General features: G+C 51.8%; 2 protein-coding genes across 2 annotated transcripts in view; one reads left to right on the top strand and one right to left on the bottom strand.

The window, feature by feature from the left end:
* TCTN1 (tectonic family member 1) overlaps positions 1-6,371 on the top strand; it is a 30,995-nt gene extending 24,624 nt beyond the window's left edge. Inside the window, exons 11-16 of the mRNA XM_008048845.2 lie at positions 123-263; positions 1,359-1,521; positions 3,907-4,032; positions 4,466-4,610; positions 5,459-5,598; positions 6,210-6,371. Coding sequence (XP_008047036.1) covers positions 123-263; positions 1,359-1,521; positions 3,907-4,032; positions 4,466-4,609 — 574 coding nt within the window. The 3' untranslated portion in view covers position 4,610; positions 5,459-5,598; positions 6,210-6,371. The remainder of the gene's footprint in view (positions 1-122; positions 264-1,358; positions 1,522-3,906; positions 4,033-4,465; positions 4,611-5,458; positions 5,599-6,209) is intronic.
* On the bottom strand, positions 5,607-15,982 carry HVCN1 (hydrogen voltage gated channel 1). Its single transcript, XM_008048847.1, has 5 exons — positions 15,671-15,982; positions 11,237-11,341; positions 8,203-8,434; positions 6,202-6,314; positions 5,607-5,872 (listed from the first exon to the last, which is right to left on the bottom strand). Exons 1-5 carry the CDS (start codon positions 15,902-15,904, stop codon positions 5,807-5,809), a joined length of 750 nt encoding a protein of 249 aa, XP_008047038.1. The 5' UTR covers positions 15,905-15,982; the 3' UTR covers positions 5,607-5,806.
* Between the last annotated feature and the right edge of the window lie 1,457 nt (positions 15,983-17,439).

Here is a 17,439-nt window from a genome sequence, read left to right as displayed (position 1 = left end):
AGGCCCAGAGAAGGGATATTTGGTTCTCATTCATGTCTTATGTCACACAAGTGGCACTCTCTTCTTACCCGAGAATAAGACTGCTCTAGTGCTGGGCAATTGTCCCTTAACTGTCTGTGAATGTCTGGGATTATTCAGACCACGAACAGATACGGACAGCTTACTATTCTTCATAGTACAGCTGAGCAAGACTGCTTGGCACTTGAGGGGATCCGGACCCCAGTATTATTTGGTCACAACATGCAGTCGGGCTGCAAACTAAGGTAAGGGAGGTCATATCTCTATTGGAACTTGCTTGTGCTGATGAGAAAACAGCATTCCCCTTCTCCCATTTCAATCAAGCCTCTGCATCCGCTGGTGAGTCCTAGGAAGCCCACATGTAGTTGGTCCTCATAGGAACGAATAGTAGCAAAACTACTACAGTCATTTTCTTATCTCATGTGGCCAAGTAAACACTTCAAGGCATTGTATGTTTCGTTTTTGAGGTTCCATAGCATTTGAGTTCACAACAAAAATGTTTCTTCTGAATGTCCTTCCTATATTTCTGAATTCTAATATATGCAGCACATCAAAACCAGTGAGAGGAAGTGTGAATGTGATCTGTTTTATCTTTTCATTATCAAATATGTGCAGAATGTAATATGTCAGATAGTTCTGTATAGCTTGTTATAAGACCAGCAGTTCTCATCCTCATTTGCCCTATCTCAGAAGCAACCACTTTCCAAAAACCACTAGATTTTTGGAAATCCAAAATCGTCAAACAACCTGCATATAATGCTACTTCCTGATTTTTTTGGTTTCGTGAATTCTTGTTGAGTTTCTATCATGGAAGGTGAAGGTTTGGTTCTTTCCCTTCACCCGCCCCTACTGTGCACATACTTCCCCAGGGCCATTCTATCATTGTTTTGGCCAGACCAGTATTCACCATTTACATGATTAGTTCTGGACTTTTTAGACCAGCATTTCTCAAAGGGGGTTCCGTCAGTAGGGGTGGGTCTGTGTTTCAATATATTTGGGAAGCACCAAATTAAAGTTAAAATTATGACTCCCTCTGAGTGTGTAATATGCAAATGTGCTTCAGGAAGGACACAGGAATGTGGGGGACAATGCTTCCCCAACTTTTGGCCATGGAACCCTTGTGCAGAGCCTCAGTGGCACACAGTTTGGAAAACACCGTTTTGGACTCACCACCTCCTGCCAGGATTTCACAAAGTTAGGGACCTTTTCGCTTTGGTCAAATCATCCCCCTTTTGGGGAGTGAAAAGATAATGAGACTGGAAAGGCACGTGTGTCATTGAGACCGCTAAGCTCTGGGGCTGAGCAGTATGTCATCCAGCTGAACCTCTTTTCCTTCCGAGACTGTCCGGAGCTCTCCCGTGCTGGCTCGTGGAGCAGAAGGTACAGAGCCTACTGTGGGGCCAGAGCTTCCCAGACTATGTGGCCCCTTTCGGAAATTCCCGGGCCCAGGACGTGCTGGACTGGGTGCCCGTCCGCTTCATCTCCCAGTCAGCCAACGAGAAGGTAAAGGGGGAGGTCTGGGAGAGGGAGGGGGAGGTGTGCTCCCACTTCCGGTGGCGATGCCGGTAGAGGGCTGCCGCCTGTCGAGGAGCAGGATGGCTGGTGGGGGGCGGTGGGGGGGCCTTGTTATCGGATTGGTCAGAATCCTGAATACTGGTTTTTGCCTCTTGTTAGCAATGGCACCTTTGGCCGGTAGTTTTATGGGTTTGAGCCTCTGTTTCCTCATTTGTGAAATGGGAACAGCAGTCATAGTACCGACCTCGTGGGGTTGTGGAGGGTTAATGAGGTAGCATTTGTATGGCCTTGGCATGGTGCCTAGTGGTCACTCCACAAATGGAAACTGCTAGGACCACCATCCCTTGACTACTGTCATTGTGGTGGTTGGTGTCCCTCAAGCCCTCTCCAGGCATCTTGTGATGCAGCAGATGAACGTGAGGCCTGTCTCAAAGACCGAGATATCCTCCCATCCACACAGCTGTCCCACACAGTGTTCCCTGGGTTGTAAGTCGCCCACATGTGAGAGCTTTCAATGCCACAGTTCCCTGGGAGTTTAATGGAAGTTGATGTCCTCTAAATAGGTCCCTGGTCACAAGTGATTCTTCTGCCCACCTTTTCTTTTGTCTTAGCAGTCAGCTTGTGGGTCAGTCGCCATCAGTGGAGGCGTGTGCTCCATCTTACTCTTTCATTGCCCAGCTTCCCTTGTCAGTTTTTTCAGATCTCTCATTATCCACTTAGCATATTTTTGGCATGGGCATCATGGGGTGAGGCCTAGCTTACTAGCTCAAATCCTGCCCTCCCCACCAGGGCCCCAGCAGAGACTCGGGATCACTCAGTCCATGCTGTTCCGCTGCGAAGTCTTGGCTCTGTTCTGCCACCTCAGTGAGCCAGGCAAATTGCTTCTGGCTCCCTGGTGATGCATGAGACTACCACTCCCCCTTGGAAGGGTAACTACCACTCCCCCTTGGAAGGGAAGGCATAGGTCCGGCAGAGGCAGAGGCATGCGTGGAGCATTGTCAGGGTCGGTGCCGGCCCAGGGTGTTCAGAGGGCCCACAATGGGGCTCCTACAGCCCTGCGGAAACCCAGGTAAAAGCAGCATGAGAGCATCTGCTAAACTCCATCTACGCCAGCTGCATGTTACATCCCCAGTAAGAGGATATTCACAAGGCCTGTTCAGGCTGCAAAGTTTTTAAAAGGCAGTTCCAAGCTACGGAATTCCATTAGTACCAATTTTAGCAGGCCTGCGAGGCTTCCATGTCCTGAAGAGATGTATTTAAGAACATTTTATTATGGAGAAATATCAAACATACACACAAGTGGAAGAATACTATGCAGTCCCTGTTCACACAGCCCGCAGCTTCAGCCATGATCTCATTTGCCAACTTCGAAGAGGCTGTGAAGGCAGGAGCCGGGTCTGGAAGGCACTGGTGCCCGCTTTCCCCTGGAGCTGCTGGGCGGGGGTGTCAGGGTAGAGGCCTCAGGCCAGCTCCTGCAGCATCCAGCCTGACCCGGGCACCAGTGCTCAGTGCACGTGAACAGTGAATATCTTCAACAACACATGGATACTGCCTGGTACCCAAATGTCATTTCTTAATTGCCAATCGGTAAAATTAGATACATGAAAAGAAAGCATTTAAATGTCCCCTCAGTGCGTTTTAACATGACATGCAGTCAGGTTTAATTTCTCTCTGTTGATGAAATTCCATTCCATTCTCCTTCTCCCCCTCCCTGCCTCCTACCAATTTCTCTCCTGAAGTCTGAGATAGGTGGAAACAAGTATGTGAAATTAGGCCCTGAAGGTTCCATGGTTGGGTACTGGCATTATTACCACAATCCCATGTGATACCGACCTTTTTCAAAATAGGAGGGTATGGAAAAATTGTGCTTTAGGTATTAAAATATTTTTGAAGTATTGAGTACTTTAAAGTATGTTGTTTCAGTTGGGCACGGTGGCTCATGCTTATAATCCCAGCACTTTAAGAGGCAGAGGAGGGAGGATTGCTTGAGCCCAGGAGTTCGAGATCAGCCTGGGCAACATAGCAAGACCTTGTCTCTACACAAAAACCCACAAAAATTAACCGGGTATGGTGGTGCGCCTGTAGTCCCAGCTACTTGGGAGGCTGAGGCCAGGATCACCTGAGTCCAGGAAGTCGAGGCTGAGATGAGCTGTGATTGCACTACTGCATTCTAGCCTGGGCGACAGAGTGACACCTTGACTCAAAAAAAAAAAAGTAGTTTCTCTAAGTTGTTTTTATATGAACTATTCATTCTCGTATTCAGAACATTTTGTAATATGTGAGACATTTTATAATTACAATTCTGAACTGCAGATTAAGTTTGACTTCAGGGTATATAATATTCAGATTGATTAATGGCATTTTGTTTTGCAGGACTCTTGCCAGCTCCCAGTGGCCTTGGTTATAGAAGTGCTGTGGACTAAGTACGGATCCTTATTGAACCCACAGGCCAAAATAGTCAACGTAACTGCAAGTCTCATTTCATCCTCCTTTCCTGAGGTAGGCCTCACTTTGGTTTCGAGGTGTTGGGGGTAAGACAGAAGTCTACACAAGACTCAGGTGTGACAGGTGAAATTTATTACTTTCTGAAGAAGATTATAATTTAAACAACGAGGGTTCTTAAAACAATTTCGTAGTCATTCTTTGTCTTTTACTTAGAGAATCCAACTCCACTGAGAATGGTTTTATTCTTATTGGCATTCTTGCTTAGATTGGATCTTTAAAATTCTCATGAACATGGAGTTATGACATAGATGTGTTAATCAGGACAACCCAAGGAAAACTGTTTCCCTCATCCAAGGAAACAGCTGATTATGCTCCAGGACCTATCAGAGTCATGACCTGCCAGTGGCTGAGTAAGGGAGAGAATGAAAATGTCTTATCTTTCCTATCCTGGTAACACACTGAAGGATGTGTATCTCTTTCATTACAGACCAGTTCAGAAAATGAAAGGACAGTTCTTATTTCTACCACGGTTACTTTTGTGGACGTGTCTGCACCTGCAGAGGCAGGCTTCCGAGCTCCGCCAACCATCAATGCCAGGCTGCCCTTCGATTTTTTCTTCCCATTTGTTTGACGTAAGTTGTTACTTAAGGACACTGCGCCTGCCTCTGAGGTCTCCTTAAAAGTGGCGTGCCTGTGGGCCACAAGTCCCTCAGAGACATCGCTTCTTATGAGACTTCTGACCCTTGAGGTCGCCTCCAGACCAGCACTGCCCTCTCTACTCACTTCCTTCTTTTCTTTTTCCTCTTGGAAAGTTTATTCTGTGTGAATTTAGAAAGGGGAAACATCTGGTTTTGGTCATTTTCAGCACTTTCAGCACATGGGACATGTGTAGAAACCAAATCGTCTTTGGGGAGCTGGCAACAGGAACAGACCTTGCAGCAGCCTAGGCAGGGAGGATAGAGCCGATTTATTTATTCCCTGCTTGAGTGAATATTCACTGTTTTTAGTTCAGGTTTTCTTTCCTTTTCAGGTCCTATGGAAATGAGTTACAAAAATAGCAAAATACTGTACAAAATCAAGCAAGTCAAGTACAAAGCCTCGCGAGGGGCTCTTCCCCCAGATATCATGCTAATTACAGTGGTGCTTTGGTCTAGTTGCCGTTTCTGTGCCAGGTACTGTCGCCAGCCAGCTCTCCACAGGCGGGCTGGCGTGGGCTGCCACAGAGGAGAGAATGCAGTAGGAGGGCCCAGGGAAGGAGAGGGCTCATTTTATGCAGTAATTGTTCAGTAATTGAGAAAAGTGCTGTCAGGTGGCAGCACCAGGCGGAGCCGGCTAGAAGCTGGATGCTGCAGCTGGATCACGTGGGGGCGGGGCCTGGACCCGGGACAACCTTGCTGCTCAGAACAACTTGGAAAGGAAGATGACTTTTCTAGAATGGGCCAGTAGCTAAAGTAGCTTCTTCATTTCTTCTTTCTTTCAGAATGCTCCTATGAAAGGCTGCACCGGTTCTTCAACTTACATGTGGAACTGAAAACTACACTCAGTGAGATTAAATTTTACATACAGGCGGCCATTGTCTAGCTTCACTGCTCACTGTCAAGCCAGGCTGGAATGTTCAGTGTAAGAAGACTCAGCTGGTACATTTGTTATAGCGCAGGGTGGGAGTGGGGTGGGTGGCTCTCGTGCCAAGAGCAAAGAGCCTCCTGACGGGCTGTGCCCCACAGTCTAAGCAGGGCAGGGGTGTGGCAAGGTGTCCGACTACACCTCTCCCCAGGTGGCCCCAGGAGTCGGGGCAGGGTCTTCTCTTTGCAGTGGGGCGGGTCCAGGTCTAGTTCACGTCACCAAGAAGTCCATGCTGTCTCAGCAGCTTGTTAAGCCTTTCGATTTCTTGTTCCTATTGCAAAAGCAGACAGATGTGGGACTTTACCAGGGGCCTCACAGATGCCCCTGGTGCCACAAAGACAGAGGAAAGCCGTGCACTTTGTGGAGTTCAGCTCGCTAGAGACGGCTATAGTCACATAAGGTCCACTGAGCAGCAGTGAGAGGACGCGCTCAGGTGGGGAACCTGGCAGGGCGTTGGGGGAGCTGGGCATGGCTTCAGGGAGCAGGTGAAGCCAGGAGAAAGATCTGTAAGGACAGCAAGACTCAGTCACGGGAAGGACACTCTAGGCAGGGCCCTACTTCTGAGCACGTGAAGGTGGGACATTCCCCTACGTGTCTTACCTTCTCAGAGCAGCTGAACTCAAGGTGTTGAATCTTGGCAGCCAACTGGATATTCATCTGTTTTAACCTCAAGAGTTGCCGTTCTGATCGTGTCTTAACCGAGATAATTATCCCTGAAATAAAATGGAAGGTCTCACTGATACTGCTTAGCAACTCAGGAAAAGAAAAAATATGTATTCTTATGCGTGTTTGTAGTGGGAAGAGTGGTGACAGACATGTGAGACAGTCACCACTTGAAGGCATCAGAACGGGGGTGGGGGGGTCAGGTTTTCCATTTCTGAGCTCCTCAGTACCCAGTAATGCAGTGTGTCGCTTCAGCTCATGTGGCTGAGAAACCCTTGAAAATCACCCTGATGAGATGCACACCAAGCTCCTGAATACAGAACTGGCTCTTGACAGTCTTGGTACGCAGCAGCAGCAGCGGTGCACAAATGCCACAGAAGCACAGCCTGGAAACGTCCCTTCCCCACAAGGAGAGCACCCTCAGCAAGAGGTAAAAGGCTTTTGTGCCTGTGACAGTGTACAGTGAATGCTTTGAGTGGGCTTTATTCTCCCTGCTAGGTCTTGACTTGCTCAGAACCAGACCCTAAGGCCAGCATGAGACCACAGTGCAGCCGTTTACACAGTCCCACCATCCAAGCAGATCTTTACCACCAGGCCATGCTGAGACGGAGTGGCTGCAGCACGTGGGGTATGTGATAGGACTTGCTAGGCCACCATAGGAAGGAGCTTGGTGTCAGAGGCTGCGCCTGCCTCAGACCCAGGCCACACTCACTCCTTCATCCTCCAGTTGATGAATGGGCCCTAGTATGAGGACTCCCAAACCTGGCTGGACACCCAGATCTTTTGTGAGTGCTTCCAAGCTAAACGCCCTACCTGGCTTCCACCCCATACCCCTATCACACTCCCCATTTTAAAAAAGCTTCAAGGGGACCGGTACAGCAGGTTGGTGGATGGGCACTTGAGCAACTCTGACTAGGTCATGGCCAACCGAACAAGGAGCCAGCTGGCGGCCACTCTGTCCACAGAAAATCATAGCAGCAGCATGGCTTCTCTGGACCTGGGGACACTGAATACAGGACATGCGTAAGGAACAGGGTTTTTATCTAAAATATGGGTGGCACTATTTCCCCAAGTACCTTCTCCAGAGCCAGAGTCCCTGGCATGAAGAGGTGTTATTTCTCCCAGAAAAGTGCCAACACTGTCTGGACAACTAGGAAAATTCTCAGAGTCCCTCATGCTGGCATGCCTTGTGGATTCTCAGAGTGGGAGCCAGTGGAGAAGGCTGCTCAGTGACTTGCATCCCTTCCAGATGGTTCCCTCCCAAGATGCTAAGGGTGTGGTGGAATCTCCTTCAGGGAACAAGACTTTTTTCTTTTTGAGTTGGAGTCTCACTCTGTCACCCAGACTGGAGTGCAGTGGCTGCTCCCGGCCACCGCAGCCTCGACCTGCTGGGCTCCAGCAATCCTTCCGCTTCAGCCTTCCAAGTAGCTGGAACTACAGGTGCGCGCTCCCACGTCCTGCTAATTTTTTATTTATTGTAGAGATGAGGTCTCGCCAAGCTGCCCAGGCAGGTCTCGAACCGCGGGCTCAGGCAATCCACTCACCTCAGTCTCCCAAGGCGCGGGACTACAGGCTGAGCCACTGAGCCCGGCTGAACAAGACTTTTTAAAAACAAAGATGCTCTGGGAGAAGGTTGGGAGGGGCTAGTCCAACCCTTTCCATGAATATGAAAATATGGCCTAAAGGAGAAAGGCAGTTCCCCTAGAGCTCACATCCTGGTCTCAGTTTATAGCCAGAAAGGTGGCAGTGGAACACCAAGTCACACTTCACTTTTCTCTGTGCTCTGAAGGGGACGAGGGTGGGGAAGAGGAAGGCAGGGGGGCCTCTGTAATGGGAATGTGTGAGAGCTCAGGCGCCCAGATGGACTGAGCAGCTAGCCTCCCCACCCCACGTGCCCTCCTGGCCCCGGCGTGCAGCCCAGGAGTGCAGGAGACATACCGTTGATGATCCGGGCCACCCGCCACAGCCGGAGCAGAATCAACAGGCCGAGAGCCTCAAACTCGTGCTCCCGGAACAGGAGGACAATGTCGAGGACGAACGAGACCACCACCACAACTGCATCCAGGATTTCAAACTTGTGGTGAAAGAACTCCAGGCGGAAGACAAATATCTTAAAGAAGATCTCCATCATGAAGAAGACCAAGATGGCAATGCTCAAGTAGTGGAACACCTGAGGGAGACAAAGGGTCACTGTCAGAGGAGATCTGGGCTCAAGGCTGGCTGGACGCACCTGCCCGGGGTACCAGAGAGAGAATTCGGCTGGTAGACAGACACTCAACCACCAGCACCAGGTGCCATGCTTGGTGCTGGAAACACAGCTATGATCACCCCAGACGAGTCCCTGCCCTCCAAAGGACAATTGGGCGATGTCGGAGTTAAAGTAACCACCGTACCCTTGGCCACAAATTCTATGGCTAAGACCTGATCCCACAGCTAAGCTCAGGCACACAAAGATGCGCATAAGATCGTCACTGCAGCATTGTTTGCAGGATAGCATAAGTATCCCTCAGAACATTCCAGATGAGCAATGGGGCCTCCATCAGGGGTGATCACTACACAGCTGTTAGGCTCAGCTGGGCACAGTGTCATGCGCCCGAAGTCCTAGCACTTTGGGAGGCTAAGGCGGGAGGACTGCTTGAGGCCAGAAGTTTGAGGCCAGCCTGGGCAACATAATGTGACCCCGACTCGTTCATTCATTCATTAGTAGATAAATAGCCCAAGGCAGCTCCATATGCACCAATTAGGAGGGGACATCAGGGTAGGGGGCAAGTGAATAGGTTCCCAGGACTTGATTTATAAACACTGGCCCTCACACTAAGGCAGCCAGTTCCAGCTTTGGGGCAGGGAAGGTACAAAGCAAGCCAGGACATCTTGTACAGAGAGCAAGGAAACTTACAAAGACTTATGGGGTCATGTCTAAAGGACACGGTGGTTGGCCTGAAGAGGCTCGCAGTAACCAGATTGGGGATAATTTGAAGATCAAAAGGCATGACTTAGCCAGGTGTTTTGGCGCGTGCCTGCATTTCCAGCTACTTGAAAGGCTGAGGTGGAAGAATTGCCTGAGCCCAGCAGGTTGAGGCTGCAGTGGCTGTGAGCACGCATGCCACTGTGCTCCAGCCTGGGCGACACAGTGAAACTCTAACTCAAAAAAAAAGCACGACTAAGATTGTAACACATGCAACAAAAAAATCCGTATAAGCCGGGCTTGGTGGCTCAGCCTGTAATCCCGCGCCTTTGGGAGGCTGAGGTGAGTGGATTGCCTGAGCCCGTGGGTTCGAGACTCGCATGGGCAGCGAGACCTCATCTCTACAATAAGTCAAAAAATCAGCCAGGCTTGGTAGCGCATGCCTGTAATTCCGGCTACTTGGAAGGCTGAGGAGGAAGGATTGCCAGAGTCCAGCAGGTTGAGGCTGCGGTGACCGGGAGCGGCCACTGCACTCCAGTCTGGGTGACAGAGTGAGATTCCAACTCAAAAAAAAAAAATCCGTATATCCATAGTGAGGCACACACAAATGCACATGTGGAAAAAAGGGAAGCTTTCTTCATAGAAGAGACCTGACTACTAATGTGGAAGGAAAGACAGATTAGGAAGTCCCCATTCCATATCCCCAGGGTGTCCACTGACCTGTGCAGGCATCACCCATGGGTGCTACTGGGGAAGAAGAAACTCGCCTGGTGCCAAGGCACACCGGCTGACTGTTTATCCCTGCACGAGGAAGAGCGCCCACATGGTGGGTGCCATCAGCGACTCCTGCCTAATCAAGGGTAAGTGGCACTGAGTGGCCCGGCCAGACACGCTTCCTGGTGGTGCCACATGCAACACTGCCCATTGTGAGGACGTCACTGGCAGAACTCTGCACCCCACCTGTGGTGCCCAGGAAATATGGAAACGAGGTAGAGGGCCCTGAGGGGATAGAGGGATCCAGAACACGGGACTCCTACGTGACTGGATGGGCTCTTCAAGGGCAGTGTCATGCGGGAGAAAGAAAAGCGTGGAAGACTCTTCCAGACTGGAAAAGCCCAAGGAGACAGAACCAGCTGGAACACGGGAGGTTAGCTCCTCGCAGGTAAAGAAGCCCACGAGACAGTCTTAGGCGAGTGAGGAAACATGAGTGGGGGTCATGCGGTGGACCTGTGATCTTTCCTGGGGCTGAGCACCCCAGGAAGACCTGTGATCTTTCATGGCGCTGCAGGAGGAAGCCTCACTCCTAGACACGCTGAAGTGTTCACGGGTGCGGCGGCATGGGGCAAACCAGGCAGAAATGTGTATGTCTGCAGGTAGACTGTGACCAAGCAATAGAGCAAAATGTATATTTGCCATTTTTCATAATAAAAGTTTGAGAAAAAGACAAGTATGTTAACAGGTCCTACTAAGACCAGAGGGCAAGGGAAGACACTCCTGCTTCCGTGCACAGAAGGCTCCCAGGGCTGCCCCAGGGAAGGCACAGGGGCAAGGAGGCACCATCCTGTCTCCTGCCCGTTCTGCCACCTGAACCGGCATACGTCTGCGTATTGATTCCATTTTCTTCCCGAAATAAGGCAAGAGGTGATACTTCTCACCCTTCAGCCTCCTCCCCTTGCACTGAGACAGGGTATGGCCGCTGCCAGTGGGTGATGTCTGGGTGATGCCCTGGCATGGGCACCACACAGACCATCACAGAAGACAGGAGGAGAGATGACCGTTCTGTCCCTGGGGACAGGAAAATCCATCTGTTCTGGGTGACAAGCCCTCGGCATCAGCGACATGACCCAGCTCACCCGTCCAGCACCACTCATGATTCAAGCCACCAAGGGCAATGAGGCTTCCCGCTTGTTGGTGGGAACGCTTGTCTAGAATCTGGAAAGACGCTGTCTCTGCCCTTTGACTAAAACACTCGAGCAAGCCACTCTTCTGCTGGGCTGCTACTCCAAGTGGGGCTCCACCCATGCCCCCGTGCAGACGTCAGTAAGGAACCGGGTTAGAAGACCCTACCCTGGCAGCGTAATTGTTCTTGTCGGGCTGGATGATCTTCAGGTCCAGGATAAGTTCGGCGAGCACCAGGAGGGCGTCCAGGACCACCAGGCAGATGATGATGACCTGTGGACCGAGGGGAGGAGCCAGAGACCATGAGATCCAAGCAGGGGCCCTCCCTCCTGCTGTCTGAAGAGCTGGTGTGGAAGCGTCTGGGCGAAACCACCAGGGAAAGCAGTCAAGGATGGAGGCCACTGAGGACAGAGTGCCAGAGCGCCCTGCTGGGGCCCCGTGGTAGGCAGTCTTGGGGGCCAACTCCCCTCTGGCAGAAGCTGCCTCCTTCCAGGCCTGCTGCACCTTTCCTGCTCTCCAGGAGCATACCCATCTGGCTCATTCACTGACCCTCAGTCACTCCTAGTCTTCTCCTTACTCATTTAATTCTTTAAAAAGTACTTTTGGCCAGGCTCGGTGGCTCAACCTGTAATCCCAGCACTTTGGGAGACCGAGGACAGTGGATTGCCTAAGCCCGCGGTTTCAAGACCAGGCCGGGCAGGTTGGCAAGACCTCGTCTCTACAATAAATAAAAAATTAACTGGGCATGGTAGCGTGTGCCTGTAGTTCTGGCTACTTGGAAGGCTGAGGCGGAAGGATCACCGGAGCCCAGCAGGTTGACACTGGGGTGGCAGTGAGTGTGCCACTGCACTCTAGCCTGGGTAGCAGAGTGAGACTCCAAAAAAAAAAAGTTCTACTGCTTCTATTTCTGGGGGTTTTGATGTTGGGGTACCCACATAACAGATACTCAATGCAGAATTTAACATGTCCCAGCCTCAGAGGGCTGAGGCCTAGAAGCGACCTCTGGGAACTGCCTGCTTCCAGCCACTGGGCTGCAGGGATGGCCACCGTGCTTGCAAACCAGCTTCTGCCTGAGACGCGAGATGCCCGCCCAGCTCCTGGGTGCACATTGGACATGAGGGAAGGAGTCCTGGGCTTCTGGAGAACTGGGGAGAGTTCTACTGTGAGAGAGAGGCTCGTGGGCTTTGGGACCTGCCGGGGAGGGGATTCCAGGGGGTCTCACCAATGGCAATGATGGTGGTCACGATGACAGGTGGTGGTGACTGGTGAGGGCACTAGTGGTGGGAGAAGGGGCAGTGTTCGGAAGACCACGGTGGTGGTGGAATGCAACCCCAGGAGGGGCTCGAAGGCCCTAACAGGACTTTCCTTCCTTGGAAATGCTGGCCATCACCTGCTTCCTCAGGGCCCTGCCTCACACTTTGGGTTGATAGCTTTTGACCTCTGAAAACGAATCTGCCATTTTCTTGACAGTTTCGGGTAGAAATTAAACCCCTTCAAGCCCACGCAAGAACAGACTATTAATCCTTTGAGCATTTCAACCTGTGACATAGTTTCCTGTGAAAATTACAAGGCAAACTGCTTTGTAATGAAGTTTTCACACATATTCAAGTTTAGCAGCTTAATAAAGCGTCATGCCTCCGATGGGTTTTGTTTTCTTCCTTGGTTTTGCCTTAAGGCTCATGTGGCCTAGTATTCCTCCAGGTTTCAGCCCTGCTGCCTCTGGGTGAACCTGGAAATGTCACGGTGAGAGGAGGCTGCACAATGGATGGTCCCATTTACAGAAAACATCTAGAAATGGCAAATCCACAGAGACAAAATGCAGGCTAATGGCTTTCTAGGCTGGGAAGATGGCATGGCCAGTGGGTGCAGGGTTTCCATCTGGGGTAAATGAGAATGTTCTGGAACTAGGCAGTGGTGAGTCACACAAAACGCCATGAAGGTTACTAAACACCATAGCATCGCTCACTTTGAAATGATGAATGTCATGTGATGTGAATCTCAAAAGAAGAACCATGAAGCAGAAGGACAGAGTGACCCAAGCCACCCTCCGTGAGCAAGTCCCAGGGCCTTGAGCTTGCTAGCTCACAGGAGGGATGTTTCTGAGGGGAACCATGTCACCAAGAAAAATGCTGAGAAGCTGGCTAGTTCCAAATCCTCACCCTGCAAATCCTCAGAGAAGCTGGCTAGTTCCAAATCCTCACCCTGCAAAGACGGCTGAGTCTGCGGGCTGTGGATGGCCCATCCTAGGCTTGGCTTCAGCTCCCCCCCCCGGCCTGGACCAGGGGTGCATCTCTCATTGGGGTCACCCATGTCTTCTACCCCTGAGCGACAATGAGAGTACCAGGAGGTCGCGTGGAGCATGCCTAGCACGGGGCTGGCTTACGGTGCGCAGGAATAAAAGTGAAACTCCTTCACCCTTAGGATCGTCTTCCCTCGGCCAGACTCTATCTTGTTCACCTGTGGTGTCCGTGGAGTTCGAGTCACCCCCGTTCTCTCACTTGCTTGTGCTATCCCGTGTAAGAAATGACAACAGCTCTCACGTCACTGTGGCCACCTCAAACCTCCCTCAACAGGGACGCCAGGCATTCCTACCTATGCTGGTTCTGCCTGTGGAGATCAAAACCCATGCACCCTCGCCCCCACCCCACTCTGGCCTCCCTGCTTCCACCTGAGCCCCTCTACAGATCCCATCATGTCACCCCACCCACACACCCAGGACCTCAGAGGGCGGCCATGCCCACAGATGACCCACCTCGTCTACCCTGCTGCCAAGCAGTCACTCCATTTGCCACACCTGAGCCTCCTGCATCCTGTGGGCTCCTTCCCATCAGGCCCTGGGCAAACAAGGCCCTGCCTGCAAGGCGCCTCCCTTCCTCCACAGCAGCTCAGCCTGCAGGTGTTGGGTGGAATGTCCTCTCCTCCAACAGCAGTCCCGATCAGGCTCTCCACCCCCAGGATCTCTCAGTGCCCCCACCTCCCTGCAGAGAGAGGCTTCTCTCCGTTTGTAACCAGCATTTGCCTCGGTGATTATTCCTGCAATTCCTGCCTCTCCGCAGATGGTCAAGCCCTCGGGGAGGGATGTGTCTGCCACATTTACTGCTGTGCACAGTAGGTGCTCAATAAGCAACTGTTGAGAGGGCGAATAAACACGTCCACTTATCTGATGACAGTCACTCGTCTTTTTCCCCAGTAGGAGTATCTCTGGGGGTCCCAGCTCAGGGTGCCCGCCCTGAGCCCTGAGCAGGCCACGTGGCTGGTGGGCCCACGCCTGGGGGAGGGACATCCTGAGGGGGCGGCCCAGGGCTCCCCTCGCAGCTGGAAGGAAGCCGGCCCCTTCCTTCTGCTCCTGAAATTGAGGGTTTGGGACATCAACCCAACAACTTAATACCACGTTTCCCTTCCCGTCACAGCCTCAGAGGACGCACAGAGCCTGGGAGTGCTGGGCTGCCGCTTGTTCATTTTACAGCCACATGAGAGCAGGAAAAAGACCAAAATAACGTTTCTCTTTTTTACCCTGGAGCAAAGTGATGGGCGAGGCAAGGGCTGCTTCTCTCCACTTCCTGAGGGGCAAGGCTCTCAGGAGGGCTTGGTTTATTTTGGTCTCGGAAGACGCCGACAGCAGCGTCCCCCAGAGGCCTTTGGTCACTTCCCTAATGTCACTGGGGACTCGGAATGTGCTTCCAGTCACCAGAATGGCCACTGCAGGGCTGGGCGTGGGGCTCAGAGAGGGCTGGTCAGAACCCATCTGCATCTGACCTTCAACTTCATAAGTGTCCTTCAGAATGTCAGGACAGACACTGAGCCCCATAAGAGGTTCTGTTCTCTTTGCTCTCTGGGAGGTCCTCGCCTCCCTCCGCTGTTCTCCCCAGAACCGCCCCTGGAGGCCAGCGTGGGGTCAAGCTGGGCAGATATTTCTGGCGTCATCCACCAAAGAAGAGCCCAAGGTGCCCACCGTGAGGAGGCAGGGGACCCTCATGGCCAGTGTTAGCTGAGTGACTGAACGGGTGTCTTTTCTGTCTCCACTGTTACCCTTGGATCTACTTTTGTGTGTGTGGCAACATCTGCATAACGTAAAAACTGCCATTTTAATCCATTTAAAGTCAGTGTGACGTTCAGTGGCATTAAGTACATTCCCAAGGCCACGCAGCCATCGTCACTATCTAGTTCCAGAACACTCTCACCAGCCCAAATGGAAACCCTCTAGCCTGTGGCAACCGCCAGTCTGCCTTCCGTCTCTCTGAACGTGCCTGGTGGGGACATTTCAGAAAAATGTCGCGTGTCCTCCCACGTCTGGCTTCTCCCACTCAGCATCCTGTTTTCAAGGTCCATCCATGTCAGGCCCATGTCACGGCTGAGTTGGAGTCCACCATATGGACACCCCTCGTTTTGTTTAACATCAGCCATGGATGGCTCTTTAATTCACTTTTGGACTCTGAATAGTTCCCTGCAACCACTCGGGGCCTGCCCAATGCAAGCCCGGTGTGGCCCGGGGTCCCCGACACGTGGCAGGCGCTCGTGAGACCTGTGGAAGGAACGAGGCGGTGGCCGAGATGGGCCCCCTGGCTGGCCCCCCGTGGCCACTGCAACCTCCTCCCCACCTACCTGAAACCTGTGGGAGCTGAAGAGCTTCCTCAATGTGGCCCTGAAGTCGCGGGGAGGCCGGGGCGAGGAGACAGGGGCAGCCTCGGGGTCTGCGGCTGTCCCCTCCTCGCCAGAGGCCTGCGTGGGTGGCGGCTCCTCCTCCTCGTCCTCCTCATTCTCCCATTTCTTGTAGTTGATGTTCCAGGCCTGGTAGTCATCCCCGACGACGGTGAAGTGTCTCAGGAACTTGCTCATCCTCTCGGCTGGAGCCACCTTGGCCCTGCGGGTGACCGCCTAGGGGCGGGGACAGAGAGTGAGCGCATCAGGCAGGGCGGCCCTGCGGACTCCTCGGACCCCAGCACTGCTGGGATGGGGAGAAGGGCCCAGGCTGGGCCGGGTCCCTGCAGGTGAAGACGGTCCAGATGCTCAGAGCACCGTGCAGCAGAGACCATGAGGTCACGGTGGGTGGTTTCTTGTGTCTTATTTTTGGAATCCAGGGTCGCAAGTGTCTATGAGGCAACCGGAAACTCCAGACCCCGCCAGGACAGTCTGTGGTCTGGCACCCACCGTGGGCCCAAGCGTGAATCCCGGAAGGGTGCCACGTGGTTCAGAGACATTGCAACCCAAAGACTTGGGGGGGGAGGGCCCGAAGTAAAAGTTCCCAGAGTCTCACAGGAAAGTCACGAGAGCCCCACCCATCACGCCACAGATCAGTCTTTGGCATGTGAATGGCAAATGGGCTTGCTTCTAAGTTCAGCCAGTGCTGTTTAATGCAGACAGTTGTTTAAAGAGAGGTGTCAGGCCGGGTGCAGTGGTTCACACCTACAATCCCGGCACGCTGGGAGGCCGAGGCGAGAGGATTGCCTGAGCCCACAGGTTTGAGACCAAACTGGACAACTTAGCAAGACCTCATTTCTACAGTAAATCAAAAAATTAGCCAGGTGTGGTGGTGCACGCCTGTAGTAGCAGCTACCTGGAAGGCTGAGGTGGAAGGATCGCCTGAGCCCAGCAGGTTGAGGCTGCAGTGGCCATGAGTGTGCCACTGCATTCCAGTCAGGGCAACAGAGTGAGACTCCAACGCGAAATAAATAAATAAAGAGAGGCGTCAAGGCAAAAGCTCTGCCCAACGTACCCTTCGAGATGTCACATCTTTAATGAAGTTAAATAATTATAACTCGCAAGTATGAGTACAAGAACAGGCAGGATGATCTGTGGAGCAGGAAGAGCAGCCAACAGAGCCGTGTCCCCGTGAGAGCCTGAGGGGGAGTGGGTGGCAGCCCAGGTCAGGAGAGAAAGGCTGAGTGGTCAGGACATCTGGCTTTTGGAATAGAACAAAGAAAACCCAAACCCTGTCCCCTCCTATACATTTCAGATGCATCAACATATAAGATCTATTTTTTTTTTTAAACTTCCAAAGTCTTAGAACAAAATACAGGCAAGTATCTTTGTGACCTCAGGATAGGGAAAGATTTTGTCAATAACACAAGAAACACAAAATAGATTTGACTGTGTCAAATGAAAAGCATTTTTATCACATACACACACACACACACACACACACACACACACAACTACAAAGTTAAAAGACATGACAGACTGGGAATACATATGTGCAGTGCATTTGATAGACAGAGACTTAATATCCAGAATATATAAAGAAACCTTTAAATCAAAAAGAAAAAAGAAGACTCTATGTAGAACCGGGCAATGGATATTAACAGGCAGGTCACATAAGAGCCCAAATGGCCAAGACACTCAACCCCACTAGCACTCAGGAAAACGTGACCAGA

The sequence above is a fragment of the Carlito syrichta genome, unplaced genomic scaffold (genome assembly GCF_000164805.1).
Source record: "Carlito syrichta isolate Samal-C Ts95f unplaced genomic scaffold, Tarsius_syrichta-2.0.1 Scaffold126823, whole genome shotgun sequence".
Taxonomy (NCBI): Eukaryota; Metazoa; Chordata; class Mammalia; order Primates; family Tarsiidae; genus Carlito; species Carlito syrichta.
The sequence above is the reverse complement of the archived record's forward strand: the minus strand, read 5'-3'. Positions and strand labels throughout refer to the sequence as shown.

What these genes read in the sequence shown, in the direction of transcription:
- HVCN1 (XM_008048847.1), bottom strand. Translation starts at nt 15,904, where the DNA reads ATGAGCAAGTTCCTGAGACACTTCACCGTCGTCGGGGATGACTACCAG. An exon ending in TCAGCTCCCACAGGTTTCAG is followed by an intron (nt 11,342 to 15,670) that starts GTAGGTGGGGAG and finishes CTCGGTCCACAG; the next exon opens with GTCATCATCATCTGCCTGGT. An exon ending in AGTTCAGCTGCTCTGAGAAG is followed by an intron (nt 5,873 to 6,201) that starts GTAAGACACGTA and finishes CTTTTGCAATAG; the next exon opens with GAACAAGAAATCGAAAGGCT.